This window comes from Cololabis saira, chromosome 8 (assembly GCF_033807715.1).
Source record: "Cololabis saira isolate AMF1-May2022 chromosome 8, fColSai1.1, whole genome shotgun sequence".
In the NCBI taxonomy this organism is placed as follows: Eukaryota; Metazoa; Chordata; class Actinopteri; order Beloniformes; family Belonidae; genus Cololabis; species Cololabis saira.
Genome location: NC_084594.1, coordinates 19,492,477 through 19,513,680, shown reverse-complemented (window position 1 = coordinate 19,513,680; position 21,204 = coordinate 19,492,477). Strand labels below are relative to the sequence as shown.

Here is a 21,204-nt window from a genome sequence, read left to right as displayed (position 1 = left end):
GATGAAACAAATATTATTTCCCACTACATGCAAAGTGAGATATTTCAAGCCTTTATTTGATATAATTTTGATGATTATGGCTCACAGTTTATGTAAACCCCAAATAAAAAATCTAAAAAAATTATAATATATTATGAAATCAATAAACAATTCAATCATCAAAATTATAACAAATAAAGGATTAACATATATTGCTTTGCCTGTAATGAGACTATGTATAATGTACATGTATCATGTGGTCTGATAACCATCTCCCGACGAATATTTAATTCTCTGCGCATTAATCCTGCACCTTCATCAATTGTGTCTTCATCAAAAGGACATGCCATGTTCGTGACAATGGACTTGTAATATATATACTGACTCTGTTTTTAATGACAGACGGAAGAACTTTGCCAAAACTCGCCTGCTGACTGAATGAATGAGGAAATGAAATGTGCGTGTGTCTCTGAAAGAGGGCGGAGACGCAGAGAAACTCCAGGTTTCACGATATAAACCTGGTCCCGACCAGGTTAGGTTCAGAGCGTCTGTTACTACGGTAACTGACCGAGAGCTTAAGTTACCTCTCTTTGTGAAACGGGCTAGAGTTACTCCTCTTTCTCTGGTTTGAGTTACCTCCCTTTGTGAAACGGAGAACTCAGAGTTTCCCTCATTTCAGGGTTAACAGACTCAGAGTTTTCACTAAACCTGCTTTGTGAAACGGACCCCAGATATACACAGAGGGGTTAACGAGACACAGGTGCAGTTGATCAGGGCAGATGGGAAACAGGAAAGTCAAACAAAAACTCAAACACAAAGACACGGGTTTTAAAAAAAAGCAGGAACTGACACAACCGTGACAAAGATTCTCTTTGCAACTCTTTGCTCCATCACAACCATATGCTCATATTTGCTTATACTCATAGCTCCACATGGTCAAGGGAATAATCTATATTAACATTTGGTAAAAAAAAAAAGTGTGTTAGGCATTGGCATCTGAGGGCAGTGGAGCTTGTTGCAAAGGCCCAATCAATGTTGCTTGCAACTTCTATTATTGTCTTGCTTTTTAAGTGCTTCCTGAAATTCTTCCAGATTCAATGAATGGTTTTATAGTTTTTCTTAAACAATTGGGATTAAAAATAAGTCTGTGCAGTCGAACACATCAAAATGTGTTTGTAAGAAGAATGGGAAATTGCATTCATAGTCTGCAAAGACATAACTTTAAAAGTACTACATTTAATACCTGCCTCTTTGTCTTTCTTTATGTCTTGTATTTGATCGCCATGAAAACATGGCCCAGCTATCCAATAAGAACTGTGCATCAACAATATTAATATAAACGCGTCAGCCATATTTCTCTCTCATTTCATTTTCAAATGCCCCGTGTATGAACATTATACAATAATATGACCAAATGTGTTCACACTCTGTGGCAAGAGGAAGAAACTACCTTAATTTTTGGATATGCCCTGCTCTTTTAGAATGACATGAGACATGTCAAACGTTTTGAGAAAGAACTTAAGAAGTTGACGATGCGTCAGAAATAACCACAAGTGCACGTATAGGGGCGTGGGGGTCACAGTGTGGCAAAATTGCTACAGAAGGAGACTTAATGTACTGTCTTCTTTCTGCTCGATGAAACATGAGACGACACTTCCAACCTTGATGAAGCATCAGTGTGTATATTATGACTGCGTTGTACGCTCTGTAGTTTTTTGAAGACATCAAAATGTCTTTGTAAGAACAGGAAATATCTTGCATTCATAGTGTCTGCAAATACAGAACTTTCAAAGTACATTTAATAGTTGCCTGTTTGTCTTTCTTTCTCTATCTACCTTTGCTTTAATTAGAGTGTTTGACTGCCATGAAAACATGGTCCAGCTATCCAATGGGAATTGTGCGTCAACAATATTAATAGACACAAGTCAGCCATATATCTCATCTCTATATCTCATTTCTCAACAGGTCAAACAGGAGCCTGAGGCGATCTGAGGCAGGTAACAAGCTTTCTACTCATCTATTCTTTCTTTCCATGTTCTATTTCTCTCACTGTTTATCACTTTTGATGTACATGTTATACAGTTAGATCTTCCTTTAAAATAACATTGCTTTTTATATGCATGGATTAAGCAAACAACTTTCACAAGAAAACAGGTAAAATTATTACTTAATATTTTCCATTAAATTCAAAATTGTGGAGATATGGAAACCTGTACCAGCTGTTTTGTATGAACAATCTTTGTCAAATTTGAGGTAGAAGTTATTCGCTCTGAATCTTTCTTTCAAAGATAAAGACAGGATTTTGTACACGAACAAATCCCATCAATCTTTGAACTTAACTATGAAATATTTAATATTATTCCTTCTAATTAATAGGATTTTAAAGGGTGCTCTCTTTTTAACTTGTATTTTTTTCATGTTTTTCTGTGATAGTCAGTATGAGCTATTATGATGAAATATTGTGATGTGTTGTTTATAATTTTCTCTGCAGAATTCTTTCTGTCAATTCCGACAAGTTTCGAACACTGTAATAATTAAATATTAAATATTATTTTTTGTGTGAAAAAATCCTTTTATTCAGGATTCTTTCTGTCAAGTTTTGAGCACTGTAATGATGTATTAAATATTCTTTTTTGTGTGAAAGAGACCTGCAGAATACTGACATAACCTCCATGAATTCATCATCTTACAACTTCAACGTGTCAAGCAGTCTGAGTATTCGAGACTCCCCGAGCACAGCTGTGGCTAAAAATGTGATTGTTCTCGCTCTTGGCCTCGTCATCAATTATATCAATGGCACACTGGTTCACACCTTCAGAAAACACCAGGTATGGATTGTCATAATTAATGTTGTTGATAGTTTTATGTATAATAATAACAATGAATGGATTAATGTCTTTGTTTCTTCCACTTTCACAGATATTTTACGTGAATCCTCGTTACATTTTGTACATCCACATGGTACTGAATGATATGATCCAGCTCACTATAGCAATCAGCCTGTTTGTCTTTAGTTATGTCTTTTACAAAATTAATGCTTCTCTCTGTTGCCTCATGGTTACTTTTGCCACAGTCACCACCATCAACACGCCATTAAATTTGGCTGTAATGGCAGTAGAATGCTACATCGCTATTTGTTTTCCACTGCGACACTCGAAACTCTGTACTATCAAAAGAACTTACGTTCTGATCGGCTGTATTTGGGCTTTGAGCCTCGGGACAGTTGTGCCAGACATCTTTATTACTTTGGCAACAGAACCTGTGGGGCTATTTTCTTCAACAATATTTTGTGACATTGATAAACTCTTCCGACATCCAGTAATTTCAGAAAAGAGGGATGTTTCTTATCTAATTTTTCTCTCTTCAGTTTGGCTAACCCTGCTCTACACCTACTTCAAGATATTTTTTGCAGCTAAAGCAGCTAATTCAGTAGATGGAAATTTCAAGAAAGCCAGGAACACAATCCTGCTTCATGGTTTTCAGCTACTGTTGAGCATGGTAATATATTTATTTCACATCTTACAGACGGCATTGATACAATGGTTCCCTGAACATTTTTTACACATTTTATTTGTTTGCTACGTCATTATTCAGATTCTCCCCAGGTTTATCAGCCCCATTGTGTACGGGCTACGAGATAGTACATTTAAAAGATATTTGAGAAAGTATCTGCTCTGTACAATGAGAGCGTTGTAACAGTCTGTAGCTTTTGGTAATATTTACAGAAACATTTCAAGGTTAAAACCATTCCTTTCTCAAACCAACACCGAGACACTGGTCCTTTGGTTTTTACATGGAGACATGATTATTGTAGTGCTCAAGTGTAGAGCTTGAATGCTGATTAAAGAAAGAAACAGAGCACATATTACACCAATTTTAAAGTCATTGCACAGCCTACCTGTTTATTTCATTCTGTTACAATTTAGTTTTTACTAGTCTATAAAACTCTGTTGGACCACCGTCATGTGATCATGTGAACTCTGAACTCTAATGAATGTTTATGAACATTTTGTGAATATGTGAAATTTGACTTTAAAGCTGGCTCAATCCTCCAGTCTGAAATCAGCTTCGTATGCCTCCTAAAATGGCTGCTTTGTAAGGACTTCAAAGCCCAGCGTGCCTTGGAGGTGTGAACAAAAGGTGGCGCCTGAAGCGGCGCGCGTACAGGAAACTGCGATCTGCCGGCGGGCTTTGATGACGTCACCGGTCCCGGCACTTAAAAGCGATGGGACCCCAAAAATGTCTCTCTTCATCTCTTCACCACTTTGCTCTTCAGCTCTTGGTTTCTTGCCAAAAGCCCATTGGGTCAGGGTGGGGGGGGGGGGGGGGGGGGGATCCGAGGCGCGCCCGGATCAGGATCCTACTAACTTTTCCCTGTTCTGAGTCCCTTTCGCCAGGAGGACCTCATCCTCCGGCAGCGTGCCTATATCAGCCCGAGAAGCTTGATCCTCCTGCGTCCGTGAAGCCCGCGCCTCGGTGATGAAACGGGAGCCGCACTGATTACAGTGGACCGACCGCGCGCCTGGAGGCCGCGTCAGAGGCTCCGTGATCGGGGGGATCGCCTCCGGCTGTTGCACGCTGCAAAACTGTCTTTATATTTCAAAGTTAGGAGCAGGAGAGGGGCCGAGCGGCCGCTCGCTACCGGAGGATCCCCGCCAAGAGCGGTCAGCTGCGGGATCACCGCATGGTGGAGCCGAACCGAGCCGAGGGCTCTCCCAACACCTGGAACAGCTTGCAGAACCAGAACCAAAGGGATGCGTGAGGCTGTGTTTTTGGGCAAACAGTTTAATTTAGAGCGGTTTAGAGCTACATTTGTGTTTAATGTAATCTTTACTGTATGCATATTATTGTGTAACGCCGGCAACTACCGGCATTACTGTTATTTATCTTTTCGTGGCGCCGTTTCGGCAGTTATTCATATGTTAATCACCGTGTTTGCCATTTCTCTTATTGCACATGGTGTGACGAGGGTGACGCCATCTTTGCCGTGGACCCCACGTGAAGCCACGTTGTTTGACACACAGATCGGAAGATTTGCATCACATGATTTATTGTTTTTGATTTCTTTTCCTTTATGTAGTTAACGTTTTATTCTTGTTGTTTTTCTTTATAGTTAGTGATTTGTATTAATGTAGTACGCCATCAGGATTTATTCAAGGTGTCGCTTTTCTACCTGCTTGACACCTAGTGTAAATAAATTCTGGTTGATTTTAATGAGAGAAGTTGTTTGTGTTGTTTTGCACATGTTTTGTCACAATGCAGGGATTAAAGCAAAAAAAATATTTTTGACTGAAAAAAGTTTTTCAGGCCAGTTCATATTCCCCCGCCATCTATGCGCTGCATCACACTTTAAAAATGGACCCCTTTTTGCCGTGCGGTCGTTTCCCAAAGGTTTCAAGTAAAAAAGTTAAATGCTGTATTAGCCCTTCTGTTTTCTGTTTTTTATCACCATTCGATTCGATCCGATCCGATATTAATGTGGGTTAGTGTCATTAAAAATGTTTTTTGAGCTGTTGCCTGAATTATAAGACTCTAAAATAACTAGTGAAATAATAATTTCAAAATAATTATTGTGAAATAACTAAAAAATAAATAACTCAAATGGGTCTTTCAATATCCATTTAAAGTGCAAAAAAGAAGGAAATTGCTACAGCTCATGCAGTAAACAAATCATTTTAGCTTGTCTAATTTATTCTGTCACCAGACACAACTTGCCATGAAGCATCAGGGATTTTTCAGGTATGTCATGACAAACTGTGTGTCCAATAACAGAAGAAACAACTTCATTGAACTTATATAACGTTTTGAAATTTAAGCTGAAATATCCAAAACACTGAACAGTGGTTGTGCACGGGTGGGGGTGTGTATGAGTGTGTAACGTGTCTGGCGATTCAATGATCTGCAAATTTTTTGCCCGCACAAAGTTGACTGGACACGAAAAGATACGTGCGAAAAAAGATCATGTACTTTAACGGCGACGTCTGTAGTAGATGTAATAATCATAATTTTGTATTACAGTACGACACGCTCTCCTCGCGTGCTGCACGAGTGAGGTCCGTTTACAATGCAGGTGGTTGTCTGTGTGAGCGGAGATTAATGCACATGGCAGCATAAACACAGGCTCAAACAGCAAGTAATTTCCAGCATTAACAGTCCTGCTCAGCCCGCTGTCTGTACGGAGTAAACTTTGGTTCTGTAACTTCTGAGCTGATTTCTCAGGCGGCCGCTTCGACATGTTTGTTTTGTTCATGAGGGCAGCGGGGGCGGGCGGGGGAAAGAAGCGCAGTGTCCCTGGCTCTTAGTGACCCTTCTTTCAGCATTTTTTCAAAAGAAAACTTAATTTAGTTTGAGTTTTAAAAACCAGCGCTTTGTTAACGCTACCGCTGCTCTTTGACGCCGTGTTCATTGTTTGATAGTTTCACACCACGCGCATATGTGAATTAAATGACGTGACTACTGGTCCCCCAGTCTCTGACAAGTCAGTCTTCCCTGAGGGGCAGCCTCTTTTTCTGATTGGCTAATACCAAGGCTCTGGCTCGCTTTATTGGTTTACAACAGCGAAGCGTCGACAGCTGATTTATGGTTCCACGTTACACCAACGCAGAGCCTACGGCGTACCCTGTGGCGTAGGCTCTGCGTTGGTGTAACGACAAACCATAATTCAGGCATTTTCCAACTGACGGAAATCCGTCTAGAGACGGAGAACTTTAATCACTGCACAATGGCTTGTTTGCCGAAGTCAGTGCCAAACTTATAACTGCCTTCAACATTGTTCTGCAGAAATAATAGCCTTTACTATTATTCTGGTAGAATAATCCATATTTTGAGACTGATCCTGCTGTTAAAGTTATAATTTTCCTGGAAATCCAGGTGGTACCCAGTTTGATTAAGTCATTTTGAATAATTCATTTTGATAAGTAATCTACTTTATTACTTATTCATAATTGTTGAAGGACAATTATTAATAACTCTTGATAACTGAAACAGCGGCCCCTATCTGTGGCACAACACTCTTAATGATTTTTGTCCTCCATATTTATCTCACTCACTCACTCACTCACTCATCTTCTTCCATTTATCCGTTCCCGGATCGCGGGGGCAGCAGCCTCAGCAGGGATGCCCAGACTTCCTTCACCCCAGACACTTCCTCCAGCTCTTCCGAGGGGAGTCCGAGGCGTTCCCAGGCCAGCGTCTCTCCAGCGTGTCCTGGGTCTTCCCCGGGGTCTCCTCCCGGTGGGACATGCCTGGAACACCTCCCTAGGGAGGCGTCCAGGAGGCATCCGGTACAGATGCCCAAGCCACCTCAGCTGACTCCTCTCAATGTGAAGGAGCAGCGGCTCGACTCCGAGCTCCTCCCGGGTGACCGAACTCCTCACCCTATCTCTAAGGGAGCGTCCAGCCACCCTGCGGAGGAAACTCATCTCGGCCGCTTGTATCCGCGATCTTGTCCTTTCGGTCACTACCCAAAGTTCATGACCATAGGTGAGGGTAGGTGCGTAGATTGACCGGTAAATCGAGAGCTTCGCCTTTCGACTCAGCTCCCTCTTCACCACGACGGTCCAGTACATCGGCTGCATAACTGTGGACGCTGCACCGATCCGTCGGTCAATCTCACGCTCCATCGTTCCCTCACCCGTGAACAAGATCCCGAGATACTTGAACTCCTCCACCTGAGGAAGGACTTCTCCACCCAGCCGGAGAAGGCACGCCACCCTTTCCCGATGGAGAACCATGGCCTCGGTTTTGGAGGTGCTGATTCTTATCCCTGCCGCGTCGCACTCGGCCTCAAACCGCCTGTGAGGAACCAGAGCGGCCTCCCCACGTACAAGGGGACAAGGCAAAACTGGACCTGGGTGATGAGGTGTAAAAAGAACCTTGCAGAGCGTAGAATGCCAAAAAATAAGGCTTTTTATTGTGTGCCAAAACAAAGCACAAAGACATAAAGGCAAAAACAGTAGTCTTAAAAAATGTCACAATGGGGCATAGCCTCTCTGCAAGCTACCTCCATTCCAGCAGACCCCTTTCTGGTATCCAGCCGCTGCTTTTAACCCCAGGCAGGGTGGAGAGGTTAATTGGACACAGGTGCGCCACAATCAACAGAACCAGGCACACCTGTGTGCTGCTCCCCCGCAGACCACGCCCAATCCTCCACTCTGCCACACATTAAAAAAGAATGTCCGGTGATGGTGAGAAGGGGAGGGGTTGCTCACTTTCTCACACTTCCCTCCCCCTCTGGAGTCTCGCCAACCCCGTTGCGAGACAGGAAAACGGCCATTTCCTCCGGTTGCCGGCCGCTTCCTCCCAGTTGCCGAGGACGCTTCCTCCCGGTATCCGAGGACGCATCCTCCCGGTATCCGAAGACGCATCCTCCCGGTATCCGAAGACGCATCCTCCCGGTATCCGAAGACGCATCCTCCCGGTATCCGAAGACGCATCCTCCCGGTATCCGAAGACGCATCCTCCCGGTATCCGACCTCCTGCTGGTCACCGGGTCTCCCAGACTCCTGCTGGTCACCGGGTCTCCCAGACTCCTGCTGGTCACCGGGTCTCCCAGACTCCTGCTGGTCACCGGGTCTCCCAGACTCCTGCTGGTCACCGGGTCTCCCAGACTCCTGCTGGTCACCGGGTCTCCCAGACTCCTGCTGGTCACCGGGTCTCCCAGACTCCTGCTGGTCACCGGGTCTCCCAGACTCCTGCTGGTCACCGGGTCTCCCAGACTCCTGCTGGTCACCGGGTCTCCCAGACTCCTCCAAACCCACGGCGTCGCTTCCCACCTCTTCTCTCCAGTTTTCAGGTGGCGCCAAAGATCCCATTTCTGACACCAAATGTGAGGAACCAGAGCGGCCTCCCCACGTACAAGGGGACAAGGCAAAACTGGATCTGGGTGATGAGGTGTAAAAAGAACCTTGCAGAGCGTAGAATGCCAAAAAATAAGGCTTTTTATTGTGTGCCAAAACAAAGCACAAAGACATAAAGGCAAAAACAGTAGTCTTAAAAAATGTCACAATGGGGCATAGCCTCTCTGCAAGCTACCTCCATTCCAGCAGACCCCTTTCTGGTATCCAGCCGCTGCTTTTAACCCCAGGCAGGGTGGAGAGGTTAATTGGACACAGGTGCGCCACAATCAACAGAACCAGGCACACCTGTGTGCTGCTCCCCCGCAGACCACGCCCAATCCTCCACTCTGCCACACATTAAAAAAGAATGTCCGGTGATGGTGAGAAGGGGAGGGGTTGCTCACTTTCTCACACTTCCCTCCCCCTCTGGAGTCTCGCCAACCCCGTTGCGAGACAGGAAAACGGCCATTTCCTCCGGTTGCCGGCCGCTTCCTCCCAGTTGCCGAGGACGCTTCCTCCCGGTATCCGAGGACGCATCCTCCCGGTATCCGAAGACGCATCCTCCCGGTATCCGAAGACGCATCCTCCCGGTATCCGAAGACGCATCCTCCCGGTATCCGAAGACGCATCCTCCCGGTATCCGAAGACGCATCCTCCCGGTATCCGACCTCCTGCTGGTCACCGGGTCTCCCAGACTCCTGCTGGTCACCGGGTCTCCCAGACTCCTGCTGGTCACCGGGTCTCCCAGACTCCTGCTGGTCACCGGGTCTCCCAGACTCCTGCTGGTCACCGGGTCTCCCAGACTCCTGCTGGTCACCGGGTCTCCCAGACTCCTGCTGGTCACCGGGTCTCCCAGACTCCTGCTGGTCACCGGGTCTCCCAGACTCCTGCTGGTCACCGGGTCTCCCAGACTCCTGCTGGTCACCGGGTCTCCCAGACTCCTCCAAACCCACGGCGTCGCTTCCCACCTCTTCTCTCCAGTTTTCAGGTGGCGCCAAAGATCCCACTCCTGACACCAAATGTGAGGAACCAGAGCGGCCTCCCCACGTACAAGGGGACAAGGCAAAACTGGATCTGGGTGATGAGGTGTAAAAAGAACCTTGCAGAGCGTAGAATGCCAAAAAATAAGGCTTTTTATTGTGTGCCAAAACAAAGCACAAAGACATAAAGGCAAAAACAGTAGTCTTAAAAAATGTCACAATGGGGCATAGCCTCTCTGCAAGCTACCTCCATTCCAGCAGACCCCTTTCTGGTATCCAGCCGCTGCTTTTAACCCCAGGCAGGGTGGAGAGGTTAATTGGACACAGGTGCGCCACAATCAACAGAACCAGGCACACCTGTGTGCTGCTCCCCCGCAGACCACGCCCAATCCTCCACTCTGCCACACATTAAAAAAGAATGTCCGGTGATGGTGAGAAGGGGAGGGGTTGCTCACTTTCTCACACCGCCCCAGCACATGCTGAAGGTCCCGGTCCGATGAAGCCAACAGGACAACGTCATCTGCAAAAAGCAGAGATGAAATCCTGAGGTTCCCAAACCGGATCCCCTCCGGCCCCTGGCTACGCCTAGAAATCCTGTCCATAAAAATTATGAACAGGACCGGTGACAAAGGGCAGCCCTGCCGGAGTCCAACATGCACCGGGAACAAGTCTGACTTACTGCCGGCAATGTGAACCAAACTCCTGCTCCGATTATACAGAGACTGGACAGCCCTTAATAGAGGGCCCTGGACTCCATACTCACTGAGCACCCCCCACAGAATGGCACAAGGGACACGGTCAAATGCCTTCTCCAGATCCACAAAACACATGTAGACTGGTTGGGCAAATTCCCATGAACCCTCAAGCACCCTGCGGAGGGTATAGAGCTGGTCCAGTGTTCCACGACCGGGACGAAAACCGCATTGTTCCTCCTGAATCCGAGGTTCAACTATCGGCCGTATTCTCCTCTCCAGTAGCCTGGTGTAGATTTTCCCGGGGAGGCTGAGAAGTGTGATCCCCCTATAGTTGGAACACACTCTCCGGTCCCCCTTTTTAAACAGAGGGACCACCACCCCGGTTTGCCACTCCAGCGGTACTGTCCCCTTCCTCTATGCAATGCCGCAGAGGCATGCCTCCAGGAAATTGCGCTTTAATGTTGGCCTGTTCAACTGCATTGTATGGGAATTTGATATAACTGGCTGACATGTGGATAATTCCGTCCCACACAGCTGGCATGGCTCGGCTCAGGGTCGACTGGCACAGTCCCGATCGGTCGGCCAGCTTCCTCTGGAATGTCCCTGTTGCTAGGAACCCCAGTGTGGTCAGCACCTGTGCGGGTACCGGCAATGCATGGCTCCTCGCCATGTCGCGCTCCAAGACCGGCCGCAGCTCCGCGCACTGTTCCAAGAGGGTCGCCCTCTGGAACCTAAAGTGGCTGATGAGCCAGTCATCATCGTTTGCCAGTAAATCCTCTCGCTCTCTAAATATTCTTTCTCTTCTTACTGCGCCATTTGCGATATCTTCTAACACTGCCAAAGCTGCCATTGTTGTTAACGGTATTTTCTGCACCACTTTGCGCATGCTTTTATATCCACTCATGTAATTGCAGACAGGTGAATGTGTTAATTGTTCAGTGTGTCTCTGATGTGCACATCACTCTGAGGGCTAATTGTTTTCACATTATTAACAGTTTCCTAGCATCACCTTTAAGTGTCGCCAACAGACCAATAGCTGTGGAAACATGCGTACGCCAGCCATGAAGTTGGCGTAGGGCACCGCACATTTCCACGGTCATTTCACTCTTGATACATCTGAACATTTGCGTGGAAAAGGGGCGTACGCCACGTTTTTGTGCGTACGCACCCTTTGTACATGAGGCCCCTGGACTGTAGCTTAGGTAGGAGCACTGGGTGAAAATGGGAAACCTGGGAGTGATTTGATAGCTTTTTAAAATTTGACCGACAAGTGGACAATGTTGTGAAGACAAGTTTGTATCAGTTGCGTCTTTTAGCCAAAGTACAAACATTTTTGAGCCCTCATGCCATGGAGAGAGCTATCCACGCTCTGGTCAGCTCCAGATTGGACTATAGCAATGCACTTTATGTTGTCATTGCCCAATCTTCTTTTAGCCGTCTTCAGCTGGTACAAAATGCAGCTGCCCGTCTTTTAACAAACACACCCAGACGAGAGCATATCACCCCGGTCCTCTTTTCCCTTCACTGGCTGCCTGTTCCTTTTTTGAGTTGATTTTAAACTTTTAATGTTTGTTTTTAAAGCTCTGAACGGCCTTGCCCCTCCTTATTAATCAGAGCTTTTAACAGTGCGTGAGCCTGGCAGAGCTCTGAGATCCTCCAACCAACGTTTGTTGGAAGTGCCCAGGTCAAAGCAGAAGCACTGGGGGGACCGAGCCATTTCAGTTGCCGGCTCCAGGCTCTGGAATAAGCTCCCCTGTGAGTTACGTGCGATCTCTGACCTGGGCCTTTTTAAATCTAAACTGAAAACTTATTTATTCAGGGTGGCTTTTAATACCCAGTAGTGTGGCGACACTTTTTTATACTTTGGTCTTGATGTTTTATATGTTCATATGTTTTATTCTTGTTTTATTTTGCTGATTGTATGTTTATTATGTAAAGCACTTTGGTTCACCTGTAGGTCGATGTAAGGTGCTATATAAATAAAGTGCATTTACATTTACATTCTGGGACATGAACCTGGGTCCTCCAGACCCAATCCCACCTTTGTAGCCACTAGACTACCACCCCAATGCAAATCACAGACTTCTTTTGATGAAAACTCACCCTCTTTCCTGATGGGTTTACCTCTTCCAAAATTCCTCTTCACACAGCCCTATGTCATAAGACATGTTCCCATGGGATCTTGGACTTCGGCCTTTGTTACTGGTGCTCTTGTAATCTTTATGGACAGGATTTCTGAAGCGTGAAGTGATCTGAGGAAGGAGTCCAAGGCTGGAGCTTCTGTGGCGGATTCTGGTTCACGCTGGCGATCGTCCCTGGAACGCCACGGTTCCGGGGGCAGGAAAGGGCTCGGAACGAAAAAAAGGGGGTTAAAGGCAGAGAGAGTCAAGAGCGCAGCGCTCTGGTATCGGATCTTACGCTCGGCCCGTTAATCCAGGTCCTGAACGGCCCTCTTCCCTGCCAGCTCTCGGAAAAAATGGGGAGACGTGGTCCAGATGCGCTGGTCGGCCGGATGCGTCTATCCTGTCCGGCTGGGCTGGAAAAGAGAGACTTGAGAGCTGGGGAACACAGACTTTTCATTCCAGGGGCTGCGGTAATGTCATCAGCGCCTGGCTAGTGATTGGACGCACGCCCTTCAGGCGCCGCCCCCAAGGCACCGTGGTCTTTGTAGTCTTTCACAAAGCGGCCATTTTAAGAGGCACTTTAAAGCTGATTTCAGGTTGAACCGGCTTTAAAGTCGGATTCACATATTCACAAAATGTTCAATAAGAGTTCACATGATCACATGACGTAGTCCACCACCGTAAAAGAGTCACATGCCCTCTGCAGGTAGGTGGAGAGGTCCTGCCTCAAGTGGAGGAGTTTAAGTATCTCGTGATCTTGTTCACAAGTGAGGGCAATATGGACCATGAGATTGACAGATGGATAGGTGCAGAATCTGCAGTTATACGGTCGGTGTACCTGACCATCGTGGTGAAGGAGCTTAGTCGGAAGACAAAGGTCTCAATTTATCAGTCAATCTATCCTCCCACCCTCAGCTGTGGTAAAGCTGTGGACATAAGCAGCCAAAATGTCTTTCCTCCGCAGGGTGGGCTGGGTGCTCCCTGAGAAATAGGGTGAGGAGCTCAGTCACTCGGGAGGAGCTCGCAAATTATTTTGCAAGTAAAATTAAACTAGCTCTGGCAAACATTTTTATAGAGGTTTGAGATTTGCTTTGCATGATCTGAACACAACCGTATGCTCGTATTTGTTCATATCCATAGCACCACATGGCCAAAGGAAGAATCTAGATTAACATTTGGTAAATAAAAAAAAGTGTGGTAGGTGGTGGCACCTGAGGTCAGTGGAACTGGTTGACAAGGCCCGCTTGCAGCTTTAATTATTGTCTTGATTTTTTTTTTTTTTCACTTTAGTTTTTATTTCAAATTTTTCCTTTACAAAGGTGGGACAACTCAATCAAAATAGTACTAAAACAAGTACAGAACACATTTAAAAAAAATAAAAAAGATAAAACAACATCAACATTTGGGAGTCACTTTCCAAGCAATCTGTCCATATTCTATTTTGTTTTCCACAATCAAGTTTTTTTGTTTTGTCGTTGTTCCGTCATAAATATTGTCTATCCCGGCGTCCATTTCTCTTTGAACTGGGCTTCCTGCAGCCTTAGGCGATGTATCAGTTTTTCGTTTGTGTAGATTTCCTCGACCAGGTGAATCCATTGTTCTTGAGTAGGGGTTATTGTCTTGCTTTTTAAGTGCTTCCTGAAATTCCTCCAGATTCAATGAATGGTTTTATAGTTTTCTTAAACAAATGGGATTAAAGATGAGTCCATGCAGTCAAACACATCAAATGTGTTTGTAAGAAGAACGAGAAATGTCTTACATTCATAGTGTCTGCAAAGACATAACTTTCAAAGTACATTTAATAGTTGCCTGTTTTTCTCTTTCCCTGTCTCTCGCTTTAATCTGAGAGTGTTGGACTGCCATGAAACCATGGTCCAGCTATCCAATAGGAACTGTGCATCAACAATATTAATATAAACGCGTCAGCCATATTTCTCTCTCATTTTTCCACAGCTCAAAGAGGAACCTGAGGCAATGTGAGGCAGGAAACAAGCTTTCTACTCATCTAATCTATCTTTCTATGTTCTATTTGTCACACTGTTTATCACTTTTGATGTACAAGAAAACATGTTCAGTTATTACTTAAGAATTTCCAATGGTAATCTTTCCACCTATAGAAACAAAATGTGAATTTGTTTTTTAAGTGAAGAATTTTGAAAGAAAATTGTGGAGATATGGAAACCTGTACCAGCTGTTTTAAATTAGCAATCTTTGAAAGAATTCTTCTGAGCTAATATCTTCAACCTCAAATTTTACAAAGACAGACAGGATTTTGTGCACAATGAAATCCCATCAATCTTTGAGCTTTACTATTAAATATTGACTATTCTCTCTTCTAGTTAAGAGGTCTTAAAGGATGCTCTCTTTTTACCCAGTAACTTGACGTTTTTAAATATTGAGTTTTAGGTTTTTCTATCATGATGAGCTATTATGGTGAAATATTGGATGTGTTGTTTATCATTTTCTCTGTAGAATTATTTCTGCCAATTCCGTCAAGTTTCGAGCACTGTAATAAAATATTAAATATTCTTTCTTGTGTAAAACAATCCTGCAGACTACTGACATCACCTCTATGAATTCATCATCTTACAACTTCAACGTGTCGAGCAGTCTGAGTTTCCGAGACTCCGCAAGCACAGCTGTGGCTAAAAATGTGATTGTTCTCGCTCTTGGCCTCATCATCAATTATATCAATGGCACACTGGTTCACACCTTCAGGAAACACCAGGTATGGATTGTCACAATTAATGTTGTTGATAGTTTTATTTATAATAACAATGAATAGATTAAAGTCTTTGTTTCTTTCACTTTTACAGGTATTTTACATGAATCCTCGTTACATCTTGTTCGTCCACCTGGTACTGAATGATATGATCCAGCTCACTGTATCAATCAGTCTGTTTGTCTTTAGTTATGTATTTTATAAAATTAATGCTTCTTTCTGTTGCTTCATGGTTACCTTTGTCACACTCGTCACCCTCAACACGCCATTAAATTTGGCTGTAATGGCAGTTGAATGCTACATCGCTATTTGTTTTCCACTGCGACACTCGAAACTCTGCACCATCAAAAGAACCTACGTTCTGATCGGCTGTATTTGGGCTTTGAGCGCAGGGACAATTGTGCCAGACTTTTTTATAACCTTGGCAACAGAACCTTTGGAGCTATTTTATTCAGAAATATTATGTGAAATGGATAACCTTTTCCGACATCCAGTAATTTCAGAAAAGAGGGATGTTTCATATCTAATTTATCTCACTTCAGTTTGGCTAACCCTGCTCTACACCTACTTCAAGATATTTTTTGCCGCTAAAGCAGCTAATTCAGTAGATGGAAATTTCAAGAAAGCCAGGAACACAATCCTCCTTCATGGTTTTCAGCTGCTGTTGAGTATGGTAACGTATTTATTTCACATCTTACAGACAGCTTTGATACGATTGTTCCCTGAACATTTTTTACAAATACTCTTTGTTTGCTACATCATTATTCAGATTTTCCCCAGGTTTATCAGTCCCATTGTGTATGGGCTACGAGATGCAACATTTAAAAGATATTTAAGGAAGTATTTGCTCTGTACCATGCAAGCAAGTAACAATCAGTAGCTGTTAGTAATATTTACAGAAACATTTCCAGGTTCAAAGCATTTCTCTCTCAAGCCAACACAGAGACACTGGTCTTTAGGTTTTTACATGGAGACTGGATTATTGTAGTGTTCTCCATTCTGGTTTGCTTAAGAACATTTTTCACAATTAACATCACTTCAAAACTCAGGAGCATGGATGCTGATTAAAGAAAGAAAAATAGCACATATTACACCAATTTTAAAGTCATTGCACAGCATACCTGTTTCTTTCATTCTGATTATAATTTTGTTTCTACTAGTCTATAAAGGTCTTAATGGTTTTTGTCCTCCATTTACATGCCCTTAAGGACCAGAATTGGCCACCTCTGTTCCAAATCAAAATCCAAAGGCAGCTTTTAAAGGGAAACTTAAAGGAGACCTATTATGGCATATTATACCTATTTTAAACAGGCCTTGAATGTCTTAAAAACAAGCTTTTGATTTTTTTTGCTAAATAAATTAGAAATTTAGCCTCTGAGCCATGTCTTCAGCATCCCAGTCTCTAACCTCATTATCTATGCGGGATTCTGAGTGGGCGGGGAGGCTATGATAATGAGGCACTGTGCTGATTGGCTGCCTGAATGACGCATAGAAAATGGCGGAAGCTCCGGCCGGCAGAGTTCTTGTTGTTGTTCCGGCCAGTGTTAGTTGTGGGCGTGGTTTCACGCATCGGAGGCCAACCTATGTAAATTGCTCCCATCGTTACGTAACGACAGGAGCAGAATCTGAACGGCTCGTAGAAGCCACATCACAGTGGAGGGCTCATCCGGGCGGCTGTACACTGCAGAATTTGGTTGCTTTGCTCCTTCTCTGAGTTGGCAGGCTGAGGGGAGACCACTTTATATATGTTAAAGCAAGAGAAAACGTGTTTTTCATAATAGGTCTCCTTTAAGGCCCACCTTTTTAATTTTACTTTTAAAATGAGATTTGGGGCTTTTTTAAGTTATGATTTAACACGTTTTGGAGTTGTATTTTAATACAATTTTATTAAACTATTTATTTCCGGTAGTAGTACTGTATGTTATGGTGTGTGTTGGTAGGTCTGTATATAATTTACGTAACTTAACCCGTGATACAGTTTGCGTTTCAGATTTTGTATAAAAAGTGCTTTTTATACATTTTATACTTTGTATCATAACTTCTCTAATATGTCACTGCACTAGAACTCATAATCTTGTCCTTTTTATTCTATTTACTCTTTATCTTTTCATTATGTAAAGCACCTTTAATTGCCTTCTTGTTGAAATGTCCTATATAAATGAACCTGCCATGCCTATATAATCTGGACAGATTTACCTTGTGAACTCACTGCTAAACTCAATGATCAAAATAAATCTCTTATGAAATCATCATTAAAAAAAAAGAAAAAAAAATATTGATCACTATTAGGCCCACTGACAATCCTACTAATGAATGATAATATTTAATGGAAAATACATATATGCACATCCTTTCGTCAAACTGATTGACAGTTTGGCAGGTGACCTTTGAACAGACTGACCCTGGAAGTAGGGATGTTTTACTGTCAAGTGATTAATTCTAGTCCTTGACCTTTTAATACTTTTTAATGGCCCGTGTTATGAGTGGGAGAAGGGGTTTAAAGGTATTGTGACATGAAAAACAAATTTTTCTTGATTTTTTGTGTTTTGTTGGGTGTCTTGACATCAATTACACCCAAAAAACAACAAACTTTTCACATTCAGTGTATTGTATGCTTTCTGGGATTTTCCGCATAACTATGCAAAAACGGCGCATGTGGTTTGGTGGCGGGCCGTTACGTATAGACCCGCTAAATCACCGCCCCCTCCACCAAGCTCCCTGCCTCCTCTCCTCTCCAGCGCACCATAAAGGCTGATTTATGGTTCCGCGTTACACTGACGCAGAGCCTACGGCGTAGGGTTACGCGGCGACGCACACCGTACGCTGAACCCTACGGCGTAGGCTCTGCGTCGATTTAACGAGGAACCATAAATCAGGCTTAACACGGAGCTGTTTAGAGCCTCTTTTGTTTTCATCGCAAAACTGCTAAAAAGACCCGCGGCCACTGACTGGACTTAAGATAAGGGGACACTGCTGCTTGCATGCCTTTATTTTTATGATTGTTTGCGGTGGACTACTTCGCCGTGCTGCTTTTCCGTGCATGCTTCGCCTGTCGCTCCCGGCTTAACTCTCCGACGCCGCTGTTAGAAGTCCGTGACCGGACGTGACGGACTTCACCCCCGGGCTGTAGTCGCCCTGTCTGGGCTGTGTTTGTGGTTCGGTGTGCGCGCGTGTGTGTGGAGACGCCGGCAGAAGCGTGTAGCAGGAGGAGGAGGTTTGGAGGAGGAGCGGCGCAATGATTGACAGGAAAGGGGGAAAAGGAAGCGTTTTTCACGGCGCAAAAAAATACCGTCATAAATACCGTCATAAAAAGCCTGTACTGGAGTTAATTTTTTCTTGTTACACCCTTTTAGACACATTTGAGGGATGTTGGCCAAGACTTTTAATAGTGTTAAAAGCATGTTAAAAATGATGTCACAATACCTTTAAGAAAAGGTGGGTGAATTACCTCAATACTTCCTGTTCGGTATGACGTCGGGCTGTGTGACAGAAGTGATTGATCACATTTGGAAGAAGTAAGTGCATCAAGAAACGGGTTGAGTTTTCATCAGCCTAAATAAGAAGTTTATCATTTCCATTGGTTTTTATCCATGTGTTGCACAAGACTGTCAATAAGGTAAAAAAAAAAAACCTGCGCTCCACCATGAGGATACTCCAAAAGTAACCGTGAATTTAAGGAAGAAGAGGGATGTTTAAAACTGTCCCGGAGCTACCATAACAAGCCTGGTGTCAGAAAGTGGAGGAGGGTTGAGAGCAGATTAGAGATATTCTGCCAGACATTCCTGAGACTTTGTGGAAAAAATATACGACTCCAGAATCAGAGGAAGGATTGGAGAACTCCCAGTTGCTACTGCCCGAGCAAAGAGACCTTCTGCTCTTGTGACAAGATTGAAAATGTGGTGGAAGAAATGGACAGTTGGGTCTCCACCAATGTCATTGAGACTGTGAAATCAGTTGTATTTCATGTATTAGATCAGGTCTTCAGCGCTTAACTGTGGGATAACTGCAATAGGAAGCTATCTGTTGTTATGCAACAAAGGGGAGTGTTTGTGCAGTTATAAAAAGGTTATTAATAATTGTCTAACAATATTTATAAATAATGTAAATAAATTATCAAAATGAATACATTAACATGGGGCACCACCTGAATGTCAGGAAATAACTGAACAGCACAATCAGTCTGAAGATAACTATTATTCTATTCATGCCAGCCTGTTGCCAGGGGTGGCACTAGAGTGTAACAGGGAAGGAAGGAGTTCGAGCACAGGCCTTTGCAACCAACAAATGTTACAATTATGTGTAAAATAAACACAAACAATTTCTCTCATTGAAATTAATCCGATTTTATTTACACAAATGTTAGAAATTAAACAGTACTTAGAATAAATTTGGATATCTAACTACACATGGTGAAACAAGCGCCTGGTGGCCGGGTCTTTGCCCGTGGGACCCGGCCGGGCTCAGCCCGAAACGGCGACGTGGGCCCGCCTTCCTGTAGGCTCACCACCCGCAGGAAGGTCCATGAAAGGCCGGTGCATTGTGGGCTGGGTAGCAGTCGTGGCGGGGTGCCTCGACGACCCAATCCCTGGACCAAAACCCTCACAGTGGGGGGGAAAGGAGCCAGAGCTTGTGCGTGAGGTTGAGAGATACCGGCTAGAGATAGTCGGGCTCATCTCCACACATAGCTTGGGCTCTGGAACCCAGCTCCTTGAAAGGGGCTGGACCCTCCACTACTCTGGAGTTGCCCAGGGTGAGAGGCTGCGGGCTGGTGTGGGCTTGGTTATAGCCCCCCAGCTCAGTCGCCATGTGTTGGAGTTCACCCCGGTGAACGAGAGGGTCGCTTCCCTGCGCCTTCGGGTCGGGAAAAGGTCTCTCACTGTTGTTTGTGCCTACGGGCCGAACAGCAGTGCGGAGTACCCGGCCTTCTTGGAGTCCCTGGGAGGGGTACTTGATAGTGCTCCAACGGGGGACTCCATTGTTCTACTGGGGGACTTCAACGCTCACGTGGGTAATGACAGTGATACCTGGAGAGGCGTGATTGGGAGGAACGGCCTCCCCGATCTGAACCCGAGCGGTGTTTTGTTGTTGGACTTCTGTGCTAGTCACAGTTTGTCCATAACGAACACCATGTTCAAGCATAAGGGTGTCCATCAGTGCACGTGGCACCAGGACACCCTAGGCCGGAGGTCAATGATCGGCTTTGTTGTCGTTTCATCTGACCTTCGGCCGCATGTCTTGGACACTCGGGTGAAGAGAGGGGCTGAGCTGTCAACTGATCACCACCTGGTGGTGAGTTGGATGCGATGGCGGAGGAGGAGGTTGGACAGACCGGGCAGACCCAAACGGATTGTGAGGGTTGGTTGGGAACGTCTGGCTGAGCCCTCTGTTAGGGACATCTTCAACTCCCACCTCCGAGAGAGCTTCTCTCGGATCCCGGAGGAGGCGGGGGACACTGAGTCCCAGTGGACCATGTTCTCTGCCTCCATTGTCGACGCGGCGGCTCGAAGCTGTGGACGCAAGGTCTCCGGTGCCTGTCGTGGCGGCAATCCTAGATCCCGGTGGTCAGACTGAAGAAGGAGTCCTACCGGGCTATGTTGGTCTGTGGGACTCCTGACGCAGTAAATGGGTACCGGCAGGCCAAGCGAGCCGCGGCTCGGGCAGTCCTGGAGGCAAAAACTTGGGTCTGGGAGGAGTTTGGGGAGGCCATGGAGGAAGACTTTCGGTCGGCCTCGAGGAAATTCTGGTGGACCTCAGCAGGGGGAAGCAGAACTCTGCCGGCACCGTTTATGGTGCGGGTGGGGAGCTGTTGACCTCGACTGGGGACATTGTCAGACGGTGGAAGGAATACTTCGAGGATCTCCTGAACCC

General features: G+C 45.0%; 2 protein-coding genes across 2 annotated transcripts; both read left to right on the top strand.

The window, feature by feature from the left end:
• The first annotated feature begins 2,651 nt into the window (after window positions 1-2,651).
• Window positions 2,652-12,747, top strand: LOC133449131 (odorant receptor 131-2-like). Its single transcript, XM_061728262.1, has 4 exons — window positions 2,652-2,807; window positions 2,899-3,655; window positions 11,026-11,259; window positions 12,722-12,747. The coding sequence occupies exons 1-4, from the start codon at window positions 2,652-2,654 to the stop codon at window positions 12,745-12,747; spliced, it is 1,173 nt and encodes a 390-aa protein (XP_061584246.1).
• Window positions 12,748-15,201: 2,454 nt separating this feature from the next.
• Window positions 15,202-16,216, top strand: LOC133449130 (odorant receptor 131-2-like). The gene is made up of 2 exons (XM_061728261.1): window positions 15,202-15,342; window positions 15,431-16,216. The coding sequence occupies exon 2, from the start codon at window positions 15,440-15,442 to the stop codon at window positions 16,214-16,216; it is 777 nt and encodes a 258-aa protein (XP_061584245.1). The 5' UTR covers window positions 15,202-15,342; window positions 15,431-15,439.
• Window positions 16,217-21,204: the final 4,988 nt, after the last annotated feature.

Excerpts from the sequence above, each read along its gene's own strand:
- LOC133449131 (XM_061728262.1), top strand. The coding sequence starts at position 2,652 with ATGAATTCATCATCTTACAACTTCAACGTGTCAAGCAGTCTGAGTATT. Across the intron at positions 2,808-2,898 it reads ACACCTTCAGAAAACACCAG|ATATTTTACGTGAATCCTCG; the intron begins GTATGGATTGTC and ends CCACTTTCACAG. Across the intron at positions 3,656-11,025 it reads TTTGAGAAAGTATCTGCTCT|CTGGCATGGCTCGGCTCAGG; the intron begins GTACAATGAGAG and ends CGTCCCACACAG.
- LOC133449130 (XM_061728261.1), top strand. The coding sequence starts at position 15,440 with ATGAATCCTCGTTACATCTTGTTCGTCCACCTGGTACTGAATGATATG.